Below are 18,412 nucleotides of genomic sequence, written 5' to 3' on the forward strand. Positions count from 1 at the left end.
TGGACAGGGCCTACCAGGCTTGATTTTTAAATCCTAGCCCTTCAGACACTGGAATGCTGTTAACGTTCTCACCTAGTGGCTTTTCCAGGCTCGTCACTGCGATTAGTCTGTCACCCACAGCAGAGGGCACTTCTGATTTAATCAATACTACACTATTTTTCCACCACCTGTATAGAGAAGCTTCCTTTCAGATTTATACAAAGGAATTTGAACATGCATGCACATGCATTTTCTTCATAATATCTCCATAATTGATTTTGCAAAGCACCTCTTTAGTTTTGAGAGTTCTAACACAGGATTGTGTTGCATTGATACTAGAGAAGGTTTGATGGCTGGGAGTGAATGAAACAATGCAATCCCCACAAGATTTAAAAACAAATAAATTAGATTTGTGGTTACCTTAAACTCATTAGGATTGATTTTATAGTCCTTTAGCATGTAGAGTTTGCACCATGGAATAGCTGCAGAATAAAATCTCTGAGAGCTGGGAATACCTATAGCTCCTATTTAGAATACTCCATGATCCTTGTTTCTACCTATTTATCAGGTTAATGAAAAGTTCCTTTATACAGGGATATTAGTCAATGTCTAATAGCTGTTTGGTCTTGGGCTGCACAGTTAGGAATTGCATGCATTTTTCCGTAGCACAATTCATAAAGTGAAATTAATATATTGTAATAAAATGTCACATACTGTAATAAAATTACTTAATAAAGGAATTCTATGTTTCCATAATTTATTTCCAGCTATGTTCTCAACAAAACACTTAATACATACCAAGCAAGTACATGATTATTCTTGAGGTTATCTCATTGTATTCAGACTCAGCTTCTCATCTCTAAAACTCACAGTCCCCATAATTAAGACCAACTCCAACCTGAATGTGCTTGCAGTCATATCTGGTACTGCTCCTGAGTAGTCCTGTTGAAGCCATGACTGCTATTTCTGATTTTAAAGTTCAGTATTTGCAAGATTGAGATCTGTACAGCTGGACAGCTTTATTGTAATGTATTTTCTTAAAACTCCAAGTCTGGCTCTTCATTTAGTAGCACAAAGTTGTGTCACTCAGCTGACATGGAAACTGGAGAAATATCTATGGAGCTACAGCATTCGTGTATTCCTACATTTCACTATGGAAGAATACTGAAGGTGGGATATAATTGCAACAATAGTCAAGACGGAGCAGCATAGCTGTGTTGCTTCCGGCACTGTGCTAGAGTTTGCTTAGGACTAGCTTAATACTGTTACACACATCTACAATGGAGTGAATTGCTCAGGAACTGATACAACTTTTTAAGAAGTTTTGTTTAGTATGTTTCTTACCTCTTTTAGAATATAAGTCTGTCTTTCCAATTTAATACTAATCAGATTATTTGTTCTGATTTCTAATGGAATCAGGTCTATAGTACAAGGGGGGGAAGGTGTGCATGTCCAAATAACTTCAGTGTGTTTGATTTCAGTCAAGTTTGACTGAGGTATACAGGTGTCAAAAATAAATTGCTACAGGTTTTGTGAGACTAAGGGGCTGTGAAGAGGAAACAAACTCCATCTGTGTCTTGAATGTGGAAAAAGCTGTGGCATAAATGCATATATTAATAGACAGCAGATAATCTATGTAGAACAGAACATTGCCTTATAAAGGTATATAAAACAGTGGGAAGAGCTTTAATTCGTACAAGCAAGCACCTCACATCCGATCAGAAGGACATTGGGGCTGATCAGTCCCAGTGCTCACTAGATTATTTGTTAGTGACTTTTGTTTCTTTGTTCTTGTTACCATGACTTGGCAAACATCTTTGTCACAACAGAATCTTGTCTTTTCCATTTGAATAGGAATGACATTCTCTATTTTTCAAAGTAGTAGTTTTACACAAATTATATGCCAGTGAGTTGAGTATGTGACAAATAAGGCCATAATGTAAAATAGTATTTCTGCAGATTTCAGTACATGCTGATGTGCTGTCTTAGGTTTATTTTACTATGGGTTGAAGAAATAGTACTCTTCACACCTTATTTGAAAGAGAGAATGGAGAAATATCCTTAAATGTTGCTTTTGAATATACCACATAATACTGATTCCAGGAAATAATTTCTTCTTGCATTCTCTCTTCATCTTTGCTCACACTGATAAGGAAGATTAATGTCTATCTCTTTTTTTTTTTCCCACTGTTTGTTTCCTATCTTCATTCTTTCTTGTGTATCCATTATCAGAGAGACAATTGTATAGATGGGACATAGGCTTCAAAACTTCTATCTGGCAGAATAGGCATGTCAGATTTTTTTGAACTAATTATGACAACTTAGGAAACTGTGGAAGTACACACTACAGGGGAAGATGAACTAAATTGGAAGCTGCCACAGTCTTTTAGCTCTTAAATTTGCAAGGTGATGTAAAAAAATTCCTTGTACAATTTTGTTAAAATAAAGCATAAAAAGATGGTTTCTTGTTTTGTTCCCCTGCAGCAACTGATTGATACTGTAGCTCATTAATACTTAGATCATACAAATAGTAATGTCAGCAATCTGATGGGTAAAATACTGAATTTTGAGCTTGTATTTTGGCAAGCACAGTGTAGGAAAGAACATATTTTTTACTTGTCTTCTGTGTAATACATATCTATTCTCTTGCTGGTCTGGGATCTTAAGCAATCCTTCCCTTGAGAAAATGTATAGTTCCATGAGCACTGGAATTAAAAGAGCCTGGTGTCCTTCAGATTTGGTTCTCTTTGTTGATTGATATTGATATGCAAGGTGTAAACCTCTCCCTTCACGGGAGCAGTTTATAGATTCTCTGCTTTATTGAATTACCTGTTTTCAAGAAAGAGTTGAATTTATCAGTCCTTAATTGCTTTGTTAGATCTAATTAAGAATGATCAAGAGATTCAGAAGTTCTTGAGAAGGAGTAGAAGCAATGCCATATAATTCGCAGGCATGCACACACGGATATGTGTATGCATTGTGAATATGTATAACTGCAAAGCCCTGGAAATTATATTTTAGTATTTTTTTTGTGGGTTACTCCTGTATCCTTTTGGATCCTTGGTTAGATGTTGCAGTTTTCAATATCTGTCTTATGTTAACAGAAATTGTGAGAGGACTGTGAAGCTTTTTTTCCCTTGTCTTTGTAGGATAACACATTGGTGCACAGTTGAGACAATGGAGTCCATGTTGAATAAATTGAAGAGTACCGTTACAAAGGTAACGGCTGATGTCACCAGTGCAGTCATGGGAAATCCTGTTACCAGGGAATTTGATGTTGGCCGACATATTGCCAGTGGTGGTAATGGTCTTGCCTGGAAGATATTTAATGGAACTAAAAAATCAACAAAACAGGTGGGTTGTTAAATAAAGACCTAAGTTTATAAGCATTAGATGACAGACCGATAGGTAGCAGTTGGTAAGTGTCATTTAAAAACAAAATCCAACTGGGCAGACTAATGCTAAGGGTAGTACTGTAAGTAAAATGAAATGAAGAACTCAACATTATTTAAATATCATGTTCTCAGCTACATAGGTGATAATTGCTTTAAGCCTTCACTGCTGGAGAAAGAAGTGGTTCTATATTTATAGCATACAATTTGAGACCAAGATCAAGAATTAATCTAAGTTAAAAGTGATCTGAGAAGAAGGAAGAAGTTTGTTTTAACACAGATTGGTTCCCCAATTTGTTTTGCCTTACAGCTTTTTTTGGCAGCAGTACTGTTTTTTTACAGTTTAAAATAATTGTGAAGTATGCCATCATTTGTTGTCAGCAAAAGAGACTGTAGTTTTTTGCTCAGCTGCCATACAGAAATTCTGAATAGTGTTAAGCAGGTACTTTTACCATGTTTTCAAGCATCTGTCTAGCTGTTGCAAAACTTTATACATCTAGTATTTACTGAGTTTACCGAATCTATCAATTGGGGTTTTTTTGGTCTTATTCAACTATACAAAGAAGTGGTAAAATCGTAGTTTTGATAGGTTTTATACAATCTCTGTGTCCAGTAAGCATTTGACCTGTAGCAGGTGTAGCTTTAAGGTCTGGAGAGTTGTAGCAAGTTTCTTTCCCTGACTAATTGACAGAGTGTATGTAACTTGGTTCCTTGATCATGTTTTTCAAGCTTTGAATGGGTGTTCTGACCACTGATTTTGCAGAGTTTCAGTTCAGGTGTTACCACATGTGATCCTGCAGTATTTCTGTAAATCCTGACTAACATCTGTACATTTGTATGCCATCATTAGTCATTAAAAATACAGCAGCAGTTGTACTGCAGGGAATTTTAGATGGCTGGTGATTTGACATGCAATTACGATTCATTATTAATATTACCAGTTAGGTAACATCATGCCAACATTCAGTTTGCCATTGCAAAATAAAACTACATAGCAATACAAACAGTTTATGTTGTGTTGTATTGCAATATATCTGTTCTTTAACATTTTTTATTTCTTTTGCATATACCTTTTGAATGTTGGAGGGCAATGTGGAAGTGGCTGGCTGTCATTTTCCAAGTGGTAGCAGTCACTTTTGTGAAGTGATGCACATATTTGCTGTATTGCAAGTGTGTAGATCTAATTTGAAGCTACAAGCACTTAGCTTTTTTACAGTAAATGTGGATTGTAATCAGACAAGCAGGCTGTAAAGGCTTAACTGCCCATGTTGTTGTCTCTTTGCAACAACACAGGTAATTTAAGTCATTGTAGCCAGATAAAATAGCAAAATTTGGAGTTTTAGTGTTACAGCAGTAGAACTGATCAGAAATCTTTGTTCTCAGGACAAATGGAAGTCAGCAGTCTTACAGAAGCTGGTCATCTGAAGTTAAGATTTCAAATATGGTTTAATTAGTTTCCTGTTTTAAGTCAGTGGACAGTTACAAATATTCTATCCCTGGTGACAGTAGATACGTATGATTTTATTCCTCTTTTCAGAGTTCTGCCTGGTTCCTGCCTTGCTGGTTTTCCTGGATTTCTGAATGTTTACTTTTTTTTTTGTTTAATGTGTCTTGTCTTTTCTTGCTTACTTCATAGGTGACTGAATAACAACCTACAGAATATGAGGAAATTACTTTCCTGTGTGCATATGTTTGTCTGGTGCTATTTGGTAGCTGATTTGCTGCTGTTTGTTTGAAAGATTTATGAGTCTTTCTGGTTATATGTCTATACATGAAGTAACATGTTGCTAATTTTACAGTATGTATCTCTGCTCATCTTGGATTTGTTAACTTAGTCTTTTTGCGCTTATATTTTTTTTTCTGGCATGATATGGCACTTGTCCTTTTTTCCACTTAGAAAGCATGATCATAAAGAAATAGATAGGGTACGGTCACTTAATGTTCTTATTGGCAGCTCAGTTGTAAAAACTAGAAGAATTAGGAGATAATGGTTTGCACTTCAAGACTACTGTAGTTGTATTTAACTTATATTGTGGTAGTAATAAATATATTAATGGTAGGTGAGTCAGCTTTCTGTTGTTCTGGCTGTGCATACAGTAGCTTTGAAATTAAAGCTTCCTACTATTCAAACTTTAAAAGCTAATTAATTTTAAAACTGAAATAGTTGTACTGTATACCTTATGACTGAAACAAACTGATGGGAAAGTAGGGTTATAAAAATACATTGGCAAGCTTCTAAAAATAAACCCTCCAAAAGCTGGAGGAAAATATTTTTCTGGCAAAATACCAGAGTAATACTGGAATGCTTTCCAGTATTTTAGTTCAGACACTATTTTGTTTTGCACAGTGGGAGGCTTTGGTAAAACATCATGTGTTTTGCATATTGAGTTACATTTGATTATTCATTAAAAAAATGCATGAGTGCATGTGGGTAAAATAGAGAACAAAAATGAAAGGAAAATAAACATAAAGTTTCTAAAAATCAAGAACTCTTGACTGCTACCCTAAAATTTCCTTTGTTTTTACGTTCGTGACTTAGTCTTTAACATGATCATATTTAATTTTTTTCCACAAGAGCACTACATCATTAAGTTCACAGGATAGGTGGTGAACTGTAGTTATTAAATACTTTGTGGGGATTTTTTTCTTCCTTGTTGTTCTGTGCTTAGTCTCCGGCATTATTACTCCACACTATTCAAAATGTCATTGAAAATAGAAGGATTTGAGTTTCTGTTGCATGCATCACTATGGTGCTTGAATGTTTTACAGGTATTGTTAACATGCTTTCTCAGTATGCAATGAGATGAATAGAAAGAGGTATTGCTATTCCATTATCATTACATTTCCACAGATTTTAGAGCCTTCCATTTAGAAATACTTTCTACTTTTGTTTGCATCTTTTTTTTGACATGCAAACCCAGTGTGTTGCTGAATTCTTGCCTTCCTCTTGGGGGCAGGAGAGAAAGCGTGACATGCCTTGGTTGCCTGGTTGCCTTTTTCTGGTTAGGGAGAATTATTTCTCTCTTTCCCCCTTCCTCCCTTTCTTTTTTTTTCTTTTTAGCAGTTGCACTGGCTAAGATAGGAGCAGGATTTCTGCATTCTGTTTGGTTTGTGGGTAAATAAGGACACGTGTTTTAAACTGTCAGTGTTGTTTCAAACTAGTGTGTGTTTCATAAGGAATGCAGGATTGCAAAGGGACTTGGAGGATGTGGTGGGTTGACCCTGACCAGCAACCAAGCACCGACACTCACTCGCTTCCCAACCCTCAGCAGGATGGGGGCAGAAAATAATAAGAACAAAAGCAAGAAAACTCATAGGTCAAGATCCAGACAGTTTAATAGGTGAAGGAAGGGGGAAAAAAACCCAAGCAAAGCAAAGCAAATTGTTCACCACATCCCACAGGCAGACTGATGCTCAAACTAGTCTCCAAACGACAGCTACCTTGGAAGCCTTCTTTTTTTCTTTCTTGGAAGCCCCTTCTTTTTCCCCTACCCTAGCTTTTATCACTGAGCATGATGTTATACGATATGGAATAGCCCTTTGGCCAGTTTGGGTTAGCTGTCCTGGCCATGTACCATCCCAATCTCCATCTAACAGCCTACTCACTGTGGGGCCAGAGTGGGAAGAAGAGAAAGCCTTGACCCTGTGCAAGGATTATTCAGCAACAGCCAAAACATTAGTGTGTTACCAACACTGTTTTAGCCACAAATCTAAAACACAGCACCATATGGGATCCTATGAAGGAAGTTAACTCCATGTCAGCCAGACCCAGTACAAAGGAAAACTGCGCAAAGAAGCTGGGAAAAGGAAATTGGGGCCTTTAGTGATTAAAACTACAAGGATAAAAAACCATTATGAAGGGGTATGGTAGTGAATATCATGTCTTTGGGACAATGGTCAACAGGATTCCCCTGAAATACACAAGTACAATCAAAGAGAACTTACTTACACTTTTCTGTTCAGTGTCTAAAAGTGTTCTAGATGAGTTAACATGATTATAGCCCAGTTAAACCATGTCCTGTGTCTTGCATGTTGTGGACAATGCTTACTCCTGTTTGCACAGGTGACATTTAATTCTTTGGCAAAGGCATTGTAGAACTTAAACATTGATCTTTTCAGTGATTCATGTTAAAAATTCTGAATTTTTGGCAGTATCAACAGATGTTTTTTTGAAGGTCTTCATCCTGGCAAGTATTTACACGGTACACATCATAACATACAGTTGTCTCAATGTCATCACTGAGCTTTACCTAACATCACTTTGAAGTAAAGCACTTGGCTTAAACATGTGGGAGGTGAGACAGAAGATGCGGCCTATCTCGTGTCTGTGAACAGAACTGAGATTTTGAACTTAGATCTCTTGAGTGGCCAGTCTAGTCCCCTACATACTTCTCCATACTTCCTAACCCAGGTACTAGCGTAACCAGTATACTGTGTTGAGACAAGGGCATGTTGAGCAAGGTGTGTAAAGTTCCTATCACATAATGAATGAAAATTTATGTCATTAAGGGTTGTTTTGTCTCTACTTTTTCATTTTCTTTGTGGAGAGCAGTGGTATTTTTTTTAATACATTTTAGTCTTTTTATGTTAAATTTATTTTTATATCACAAAGTTGGAATTACGACACAACTGCAGAATTAAATAACAAGTAGTCATCTGCAGGAGGAAGCTACTCTTCCTTCAAACCTATGAAATGAAAAAACCAAAGTGGAAGCTCCCCTAGAGCTTTCTGTGGAAAGAAGTAGTAACTATGTAAGCCTTTGCAGGCTTCTATCTCAGCAAGTTTCCATGAAAGTAATTACAGGAAATTGAATCCCCATCAGCTACAGTCAGTAGACCTCCTTTTTGGGGACGAATATCAGTTCTTGTAAAACAGAAAAGGAAAAACAGAAATCATGTGTTCATAGTCAAAATTTGACAGGGTTAATTGGTTCACATAGCATAAAACCATGAACACTTTCAAATGTTTCCAAGCATACTATATGGTTTCAATAATTTTTGTGCATTGAAAGTGTGTTCCATGTCCCATGACTCAGCTATCTCTTCATTCTTCTGTACAATAATATCTGGTGACTTATGGGGGTTAAATTATTATATTGTTGATATGGCATTCTGCGTATAAATATCACTGTTGATTATGGAATTGAATTTCAGAGTGCCATATTTTGAATTATTAATATCAGAGCACATTTAACATTTTATTGTCCATGAGCAGAGAGAGATGGCTGTATGCTTTCTTCTTATATCAGACATGTTACATGAAAAATGAAGGTATTGAAAGCAAGTTGTCACACAGCTTAAATTATTTTGATTTGTGACACTCCACAATAACTAAGTCTGCAAAATCAATGTGATAGCAATAATTTTCATACCTAGAATACTACAATTTCATATACATACTTTTACGTGAGCTAATTTTGGATATGTAAAAGTTCTGTCAAACTTCAAACCAACTATGCAGGATTGCACCAAGCATCAATAGAACTTATAGCCGTCACAAAATATTCAAACCATAGTTGATGCCCCATACTATCTGATTTAAACATTCACTTTCTGATTCTTTTGACTTGTCATTAAACAGAAGTGCTTTCAGAAGTGCTATATTAGTTTGAAATTTTGTTATTGGTCACGTACTGCTCAATACATTCACAATTTGTACTGGAAAATGTGGGTTTTTTTAAATAGTGGGCATATTGTATGTCTTCCATCCCCTGTCATTGGTTCCTCCCTGCCTTGTGTCAATGTTAATGTTTGATCCATCACACTTAAGAGTTGGAGCAGGGAGCTGGTATGGATACAAACAGGGAAAGTGTACTTACTTGAGTTAGTTATAGACGTTCACCTGCTAATGGCTTAATGAAACAAGTACCAGCTGAAAAATATAGACCAATTTTTGTGTATTGGACTGAATTTCTTTTTTTATGTAGCCTATTTCTAGAAGTCTTTTTTTTTTTTAAATTCAATAATGTAACTGTTCCTGTGAGTTTTAATTAGAATAATGGTTATAAAATGTGCAGTACAAGGCCACAGACTTCCTCTCGGGACTGAAAACTTTATTTTCTACTGGTTTGTAACCTTTATTATTATTCATAATGCTGTTGTAGGAGTATAAGAAGGTCTCTGTTTCATGATAAAGTTTTAATTCCTTTTTTTTTCAATTGGTTTATTTCTCTTTAATGGCTTCCAAGATGGTGATGTAATCTGATTTTTTATATCGCATCAATCTCTGTAATTTCAAAGTTTCATATAAATGTCTTAATTTTTTCCCACTCCATTTGCAGAGGTTGGTTGGAAGAACTATTTTCTCTTTTTTTCTATTTTCTCTATTTTGTATTTTTAACATCTACTGCATTTCTGGGACTTCTTTTTACACATGTTTAAGCATCAAAAAATTCTTATTGTTTTACCATGTGAATGGTCTGATCAGATTGATTGATTACTTTGACTATAAATTACCTTTCATGAATGTCTAGTTTAATATAGATCATACTGGTTTGGAGCAGAATGCTGACACAGGGTCTGGTTTAATAAAGCACCACTTGATATATTTAATGCCAAATGAATGCATATATGCTCAGAATATTTTACTTGTTCATAGTTGATGTAAATGTTTCATCTACTTCAAATCAAGCTGATTTCTGTCCTGTGGATCTGCTGCTTTGTCACTGTGTAGATAGTGGTTATAGTTTACATATTACTGTTTGTAAGATAAGGAACAGTAGTACCTTAACTCTTAAAATATATATTCCAGTGGTTATATACAGTAACTTGTGTGATTATGACTGGGACAAAGTAAGGACAATATGTACATATACATTTAAATACTTATTGCATTGGTGGGATTGTACTGTTGATTCAAAAAATGTGTGTGTGTGTATGTCATTGTGTATAGGCTTGGTTTTTGGCTATGTTATATACTGAGTGAATTTTGTTGCTCATTTCTAGGAAGTGGCTGTTTTTGTTTTCGATAAGAAGCTAATAGACAAGTATCAAAAATTTGAAAAGGATCAGATTATTGATTCTTTAAAACGAGGTGTTCAACAGCTAACCAGGCTTCGACACCCTCGACTACTTACTGTTCAACATCCATTGGAAGAATCCAGGTAAGCTGTAGTAAAGTTGAGAACAGTTGAGAACAATCTTTGTTATTGGACATAAAATACCTGGAACATTCAACACGTACAACCGATGAGATTGAAGTTTACTGTATTTACTCGTGTGAGAATGGTATTCACGCCACGCTCAGATTTTTTCCCCCCAAGCCATGGGATGCATTTCTGGTGTGAATCTAGTGAATCAAATTAATAATCTATTGCATGATCTTAGTCCAGTTGTAGCTACAAGGCTACACGTGACCCTTACAGCATGAAAATTTGGTAGTTCAATTAATTTAACTTTTAAAGAATTCTCTTAAAAATTGTATTCTTTCAAGAGGTTGTTCAAACATTTGTTCCATTACGAGATGTATGTACTTAGTGCATGTGAGACTGGAGATTTTTGGTAAATTGCATGTGTTGTGGCCACATATGTGTATAAAAGGTCCTCAGAGGCCAATCGAGAGAGACAAAATTCAGTGTGTTTTTGTAGTGCTTATTTGATTTATGTAAGGTTGGTCACTAGGCACAATAATGGGTTAGTCATATAGATTTATCTTTCAACTGTAGTCATAACAGCACACTAAAATCTAACAAATAAAATTAAGGTTTCATGTTAAAATAGAAAGCTGATCCTGATCCTACTGAGGAAGATCATGAAGGTTTTGGAGGTTTTTTCCAAAGTAGTTTTTCTAAATGGTAGCCTAATAAAGATTCATGTACATTACCTTTCAAACTTAAATGTTTTTGATTGTGTGTGTGTTAACCTGCATTTTTCCAAATGTACTGGCTTCTAGGAGCTGAGAATACTGTAGGAATGCTTCTTCGTCGTTGCGGTGCCTACTTTGGGAAAGATTTTTTGAATTAAATGACACTTGCATATTCATATATATCTTTCCTCCACTACTAAACACAGTTCACAGTAACAAGGGTTCAAAGCTGTCATTGCCATTATGGTTCGGTATGCCCCTCACAAAAGCCTAAGGAAGATTGATTACGTAATTGAAGACAGATCTCAGTAAAACAGTAAATAAACTAATACACGCTAAGTGGCCTAGGGTCATCTCAGTCATAGCATATGCAAGTGAATCCCAGAGTATACCCCAGGCTTCTTCCTAAAATTGTCACAGTATTTCGATTGACTCAGCAACTGCATCTGTAATTATTTTTTCCCTGATCTCTGCACTTCAGAAGAAAAGGCTAAGATTCATACTTTGGAGCGTTAAGAAAGCTTTGGTGTTCTTCTTGTGAAGAATTTAAGCCTTTTGATTAAAATGAACAGCGTAGTTATGTCAGAGTTCTTGTTCATGAGTTTTTAGTAATGCTCTGTGCTTTGCTCCAGTTCTGCTTTCCATACTCAGTACGCTCAGCTACTGGTAGAAACACCAGTAGCACAAAACCTGTCCAGTTCCTTGCTGTGCCAGAAAACTGATGTAATGGTTTTTGGAAGGGGTTGTGGATGTAACCTTGTGCAAGCATGCTGTAAGGTTTCTTTAGAATTGCAGGTCTTTCCAGAGTGCTTATTCTTGAAGAAATCTTTTCATGGGCTCTTTCTGGCTAGACTGTACCTGGTCTTTTTTTCTGTCTGCAGAGTAACACATGGTTGTGTTGAACTGCTTGCAAGTCACCCTTTATTCTTCCTTGTGGGGCAAAGGGATACTTGGTGTACCTGCACAGCTGAAGTAGATATAGAAAGAAAGGCCATACCTCTCTGACCCTAGTGTGTAGGCAGCTTTTCCACTATTAATAGAATGTTTCTACTCCAAATTACTGGTATTCAATATTTATATATTTTTATATATATATATTAAAAATTATGTATACATTTTTACATGCATTTATATAATTTACTAAATATTTAATATAAATACATTTACTTACAACTGGTCTTGAATTCCAGTAACAGACAGATGAGCAATATTATTTATTATTTAACTTGTTATTAGAGAATAAAAAAGCCACATTATAAGTTCACTCATAATGTCATTACTACCCATTAAAAATAGTAGCATGAAGAGTCCCAGATACTCAATTTACTAGACATACTATCTGTTGCAGTTTTTCCCAAAGTGTATGCATTTTTGGCCATCACTTTTATTTTTAACTTGTTTTCTTTTTATTACGTAGCTCTGAATTTCATTTTGATATTATTAAGGGAACTGTTAAAGAAGCTGCACTGTATGGCAGATATCAGCTTCTGCAATATTCAATTGCTTTAATTAGATTTGCCCCATCTTTCTGTTACTCTCGTTTGGGTCCTTATTTAATTAGCTCCTAAAGTAAAAAATAAACAGCCGTCTTTTTTATTCCCTCAACACAACAGCAATCAGAGAGTTTATGTTATGAAAACTACTGAATAACTGTTCCCTAGGTATTCATGAAAATTAAAAACTTTGTCTTTCTGTGCTCTGATTCTTCCTTGTGATTACTACAGAAACAGAGTTTTATAGTTGTGTTAATAGAAACATGAGAGGGATGGCATTAACAGAATGGTAGGGAGGAAATCAAGCAAAGAAGTTCAGTCAGTTTGGCTGACACTTGCATTTCAATGTATTTTAATTTCCAATTGTTCTTCCTTCAGGTAGGCAGTAGATAAAACTGAAGTAAAACTAAAATCTGGATGAGTAATAACAGGTTTGCATGTTTCATCAGCCTTATTTTACTTCAAAGAGCAAACCTGTTAATTATTGAGATACATAAAAACTGTGTGGTAGATTCATGCTGAGGCATTGTGTCTTCTGTGATATTTTTATGGAATGAACAAAAAGTTAGGCTCTGTCTTCTTGCCTATAACTTTATATTCAAAAATATATCTTTATTACTGTTACTCAGTCTCAGTTTTCTGTGTTCATACTAATGCAGTATTTAGTGTTCTCATGAATTACTCATCCTTAAACCAGGTATGTGTGCTACCATCTGTGTAATGCTTTCTCCAAAAAAACAATTAAGTGAGGTGCAATGACTGTCCAGGGCCTCCAGTGCTGTGCAGACCAGTATGAAGAATATGGATATAAAGAATGACTACCTATGTTACATGAAGTTTGTGAAACTGAGACATACATTGTTTTCAGGACTTTGAAATCTGGAATTTAGAAGCACAGTGTTACAACCAGTCCACTTTATGTGCAGAAGTTTGCTTCATGGGTGCTTTTCAAACACTGTTGACACAAAAATGCATAAACAAGACTTGTGGTTTATAAATAGTTCTCTAAATAATTTAGAGAACAGTCATTACATATGCAAACTGCAGTTCATACAACAAGCGTATTTGTGTTTGCACCTCTTCTTTTCTATTCATTTGCAAAGTAAAAGAATATTCAGATGCTACCTGACATTTTATTAATTTTGTTTCTGATCATTGTCTGACCACATTAAGCATTATTTCAGTCAGGGACATGTCCAGTTTTAGGCACAGCTAAAAGCCTGATTTTACAAGTTTTAATAATAGTGAGAATTATTTGTTTGATATTTCTGGATCAGGACAAGAAAAGCATTGCTTTGTTAAAACATTTTATGAAGCATTGTGTGCATCACTAATGATGTAGGTGAATGTTAGAGAATCAAAAAATATTAGAATTAATTTATTTTAATGCTTCAGATATTTATATATTTCTCTTCAGAATAGTATTATTTATAAGAATTTAAAACCTTAAATAGAACATGGTTTCAGGTAGCACTAAGTGCTCTGGTAATGTATAATATGATGTTTGTGTGGTTCTTTATTTGCAGTCAAGAGATTTATTACATTTATTTACAAGCAGTTTTTTTATGTATTTCCTCTACAGGGATTGCTTGGCATTTTGTACAGAACCAGTTTGTGCAAGTTTAGCTAACGTTCTTGGCAGCTGGGACAACCTACCTTCTCCTTTACCATCTGACATTAAAGAATACAAACTTTATGATGTGGAGACCAAATATGGTTTGCTTCAGGTATGACACAGGTTGTCCTTACAATTTTCTTGTGCTTTTAGTATTAACGATTGTTTTATAAAGTTTGTAAACTGACAAAGTTTTGTCTGCCTATAGTAAATAAATAATTGGGAAGTGCGAGATGATATTGCCCTGATCACTGTAAGTATAAGAGAGGATGAACACTGGAGGCTCTAAGTTGCTACTGTTTTTGCTTATTCTAACATGGAAAATACAAAATCAAATTAATTTTTATTTTCCATATAAATGTCTGTGCTACAGCTGTCTCTCCCATATGTGAATCTTTTCTTTATATTCTGTGGAGGAACAGTAGCTCCCAGGTTTTACTTGGTGAATATGTTAATCAACTTTGACAGGCGTTTTTGTTCTTATGCTGTGATAGTTAATCGGTATTGGTAATCTCATTTGCTGATTACCCATCTGTGTTTAATTTCCTTCATACATAGTTTTTAAGACATAGCCTAAAATAGTCGTGAAAAATTGTTTCTTAGTTAACTTACCAATTTAACCGTGACCAGAGGATTTTTGTAAGTGTCTTGCAGGATATTTGGGGAAATATTTAACATGAAATAATGATCTTTTATTAACAGGTTTCTGAAGGCTTGTCATTTTTGCATAGCAGTGTGAAAATGGTCCATGGAAATATTAATCCTGAAAATATAATTTTGAATAAGAGTGGAGCATGGAAAATTATGGGCTTTGATTTTTGTATCCAGTCAACAAATCCATCTGAACAGGAGGTAATAGATCTTTATCGTCATTAAATTTCAAATTCAGATCTTTGTCTGAAACCAGTGTCATGACCTTGCATTTCAGTACAGAATCATTCACCTCTATATTTTGTTGGCAGGAAGTTTGAACATATGGCACAGATCTGGATTGAAGTGCTGTCTTTGATCATCACAGAAAAAGAGCCTGAGTTGGCTCAGTTGAGTCAAAATAGACTAGTGATGGTTTCAGACAGAGGCTGAAGCCTGTGCCACTTCTGCTCACCTGCATGTTGGGTGGCATGCAAACCTACCTAATTTAGTTTGTTGTATCCACTTAATGCCTGGTTGCTACCTCCTAAAATGAATTCCCATCATAGCTCATGTTTCCCTCTTACAGCAGTGCTTTGATTTTACATTACACTTCCCAACTCTAATATTCAGACTTAACTGCATCAGCTAATCACTCTAAGCTACAGATTCTTAACAGTTTTGCCTTAGTCCATTTGTTTCATTCATAATTGAATTTGAATGGATTAATTATTTTTTTCTGCTTGAGTTTCTTATTTAAAACATTCTTTAAAAATCCCTAACAAATGTACTTTCTTTTACTTCTCCTGTAGCCAAAATTCCCTTGTAAGGAATGGGATCCAAACTTGCCATCCTTGTGTCTTCCAAATCCTGAATATTTGGCACCAGAATATATTCTCTCCGTGAGCTGTGAGACAGCCAGTGACATGTACTCTCTAGGAGCTGTTATGTATGCAGTGTTTAATAAAGGGAAACCAATTTTTGAGGTCAACAAGCAGGATATTTATAAAAGCTTTAGTAGACAGCTGGACCAGGTATTTGTTGTATTTGTGACTATTATTAATTGATTTTCATATTGGAAAAGTTACTGTTTTAAAATAGATTTAAATATTTAGCACACAATACCAGTGTTCCAACATAAACAATCTGATAATGGTATCTTATCAATCCTAGCAAAATATGGGAAATAAAAGTGTGTGTAGAGAAGATTACATGTACCAACTTTATAAACTGTGAATTTCATTTTTCACCTGATTTTGCTGTAAACCTGTTGAATGCTAGTCTTGTGGAATAAGTACATTACCTGTTGGGGAGAACAGTGTGAAACACAAGGCAGTGAACGGACCTATGTTGAAGATGGCTTGAGTTTAGAGTGATTTGATCACTTGACATTGCAGTTGGTATCCACTCAGATATCAGCTATTCCACATTCTTTGTGGACTATGAATATTACCAGAAGACAGTTACTTGGATCAGCTGAGAGAATGTACATTCATATGCAAGTTTCCTTTGTTGTAACTTCTTTGGGTGCCCATTGCCTTAGTTGTGTGTACTGTGTTTTAATGTGTGTAGACAACACGTCAGAAAATAACATGTATCTGTTTAAAAATACTGGATTTGTGTTCACACAATGAGAATGAGAACTTCTCAATGAGAAGTTGGAAATAGGGGAACGTGACCTGAAGCAGGTGGGCTGTTGGGTGACAGAAAGAAGACTATGAGGGTTCAGAAGTAAATGCGTTATAAAAGGGGAGAAGGGAGGGATATCAAAGGTGTGGGTAGAGAAACCATCAAAAGGACAAATTATAGTCCTATTGTATATTGGAAATAGTTATATGCAGGATTTTCTGACTTCATGGTGCATGTGCTTAAATTACTTACACAGCTGAGCCGTTTAAGCTCCAGTACTCTTCAGAATATACCAGAGGAGGTGCGTGAACATGTAAAGCTACTCTTAAATGTAGCTCCAGCAGTCAGACCAGACGCAGATCAAATGACTAAGGTCAGTTCATGGAAAATACAGTAGCCACAGGAAAGAGGGAAAATAGCATTTGATTTGTAGAAACAATAGAGCTATTTTAAAGTGTTTTCCTGTTAATCATTTTAGTTGAAATGTTAAATCTTTTTAACGATTTTTGAAATAATGATGTTAGTTGATGCCAAAAGTTGTCCTTATGCTGACCTTTATTAATATGGAAGAAGTGGGTGCTGAGACAGAATTTAGAATAATCGTTCAATGCAACACTATTTTGTTGCTTTCCAATACAGTTGAAAGTATTTCTATGCCATGTTTTTATACAATTCAGTCTTTAAAGCTGTATTGGAAGGATTTTAAAGCCATAAAATGATAAAGGGCAATAAATGTAAGGATTAACTTTTGGCTTATTATTTTTGGTGTATTCTGAAATGTGCAGAAGAATAGCTTAAAATATATTCGGAGCTTCCTTGCCATAAAAAAAAATAAAATTAATTGCAAGTAGGACAATTTAAATTTTAATTTGACAAACTCTTCCTCCGCTTTCCTATCTGAAAGTAGAACTTAAAAGCATGATTCTTCCTTTGTCTTATACCCTATTTTCTCATATCTGATAGCCTTTCAGGTTCCTGCTTATAGATTTGCTTAGCTAAACAATTTTCTTCTTTCTCTGTATGTAGAGAGAGAAATCAGGTCTTAACAGTTGGAATAAATAGTGAGTGAAGAAGGGAGGGGGAACAGGTAATGGTTCTGCCAACATATATGCTGAAAGATGGGAAGTGAGGAAATTAGCAAATATTACTCAGGTATCAGCTCACTTGTCTGAAGGACTACAACAAACAAATCTGTAAATGGTTGTATTAAGCAGTGTGGTTTTATAAAGATGGTAACTCTCTCTTACCATGTCTGCACTGCAGACCAAATTCTAGGGCAGACATATTAGAGCTTTGGTTCTAAAAGAGTTTGTTATGGCCAGCATGACATGGGCTAAAATGGAGCTTGACATGGGCAAGTTTACCTTGCTAGTTTTAACTAGCTTGCGTTAACCTGTGTAGAATTCCACGATCACATACATTTTGGTTTGTGATCTAGAGGACAGAATTTAATTCCACAGTGCAGACTAGCTTGAATTCTCTGCTGATAGATTCTTTTCTTCTGTATTTCCCTACTCCAGTCTGCTTTTCTGATTCTTTTTTTCGTTATTGACCTACACTTACTGGCTTCTCTTTCTGCCTTACAGCAGAGTTTCTTTAAATGTTTTTATATCCTTTCTTTTTGTGCAAATTTTTCAACTGAAAACAAGTGTCTAAATAGTCTGAGAGACCATGCTTTGTCTTTAACTGTTGCGAGCCTGTGAGATTTGATATATCTCTCCCTAAAACTGAGAGCTAGCAGGAAGGAGGAATCTTACCCATGCAAGTTTTTGAATGCTGAACTTTTCATTCCACTCTGTGTAGATCTGGGATAGACACTCTTTTCGTTCATCTGCTAACTGAAAGCTGAATATTTGGGGATGGATTTTTA

General features: G+C 35.4%; 1 protein-coding gene across 2 annotated transcripts in view; it reads left to right on the forward strand.

Annotated features, from left to right (window-relative positions):
* Positions 1 to 3,156: 3,156 nt before the first annotated feature.
* SCYL2 (SCY1 like pseudokinase 2) overlaps positions 3,157 to 18,412 on the forward strand; it is a 31,693-nt gene continuing 16,437 nt past the window's right edge. For both annotated transcript variants that reach the window (XM_059816494.1, XM_059816493.1), the window contains exons 1-6: positions 3,157 to 3,333; positions 10,317 to 10,474; positions 14,251 to 14,395; positions 14,986 to 15,135; positions 15,726 to 15,947; positions 16,799 to 16,915. In XM_059816494.1, coding sequence (XP_059672477.1) covers positions 3,157 to 3,333; positions 10,317 to 10,474; positions 14,251 to 14,395; positions 14,986 to 15,135; positions 15,726 to 15,947; positions 16,799 to 16,915 — 969 coding nt within the window. The remainder of the gene's footprint in view (positions 3,334 to 10,316; positions 10,475 to 14,250; positions 14,396 to 14,985; positions 15,136 to 15,725; positions 15,948 to 16,798; positions 16,916 to 18,412) is intronic.

The sequence above is a fragment of the Gavia stellata genome, chromosome 4, assembly GCF_030936135.1.
Source record: "Gavia stellata isolate bGavSte3 chromosome 4, bGavSte3.hap2, whole genome shotgun sequence".
NCBI lineage: Eukaryota > Metazoa > Chordata > Aves > Gaviiformes > Gaviidae > Gavia > Gavia stellata.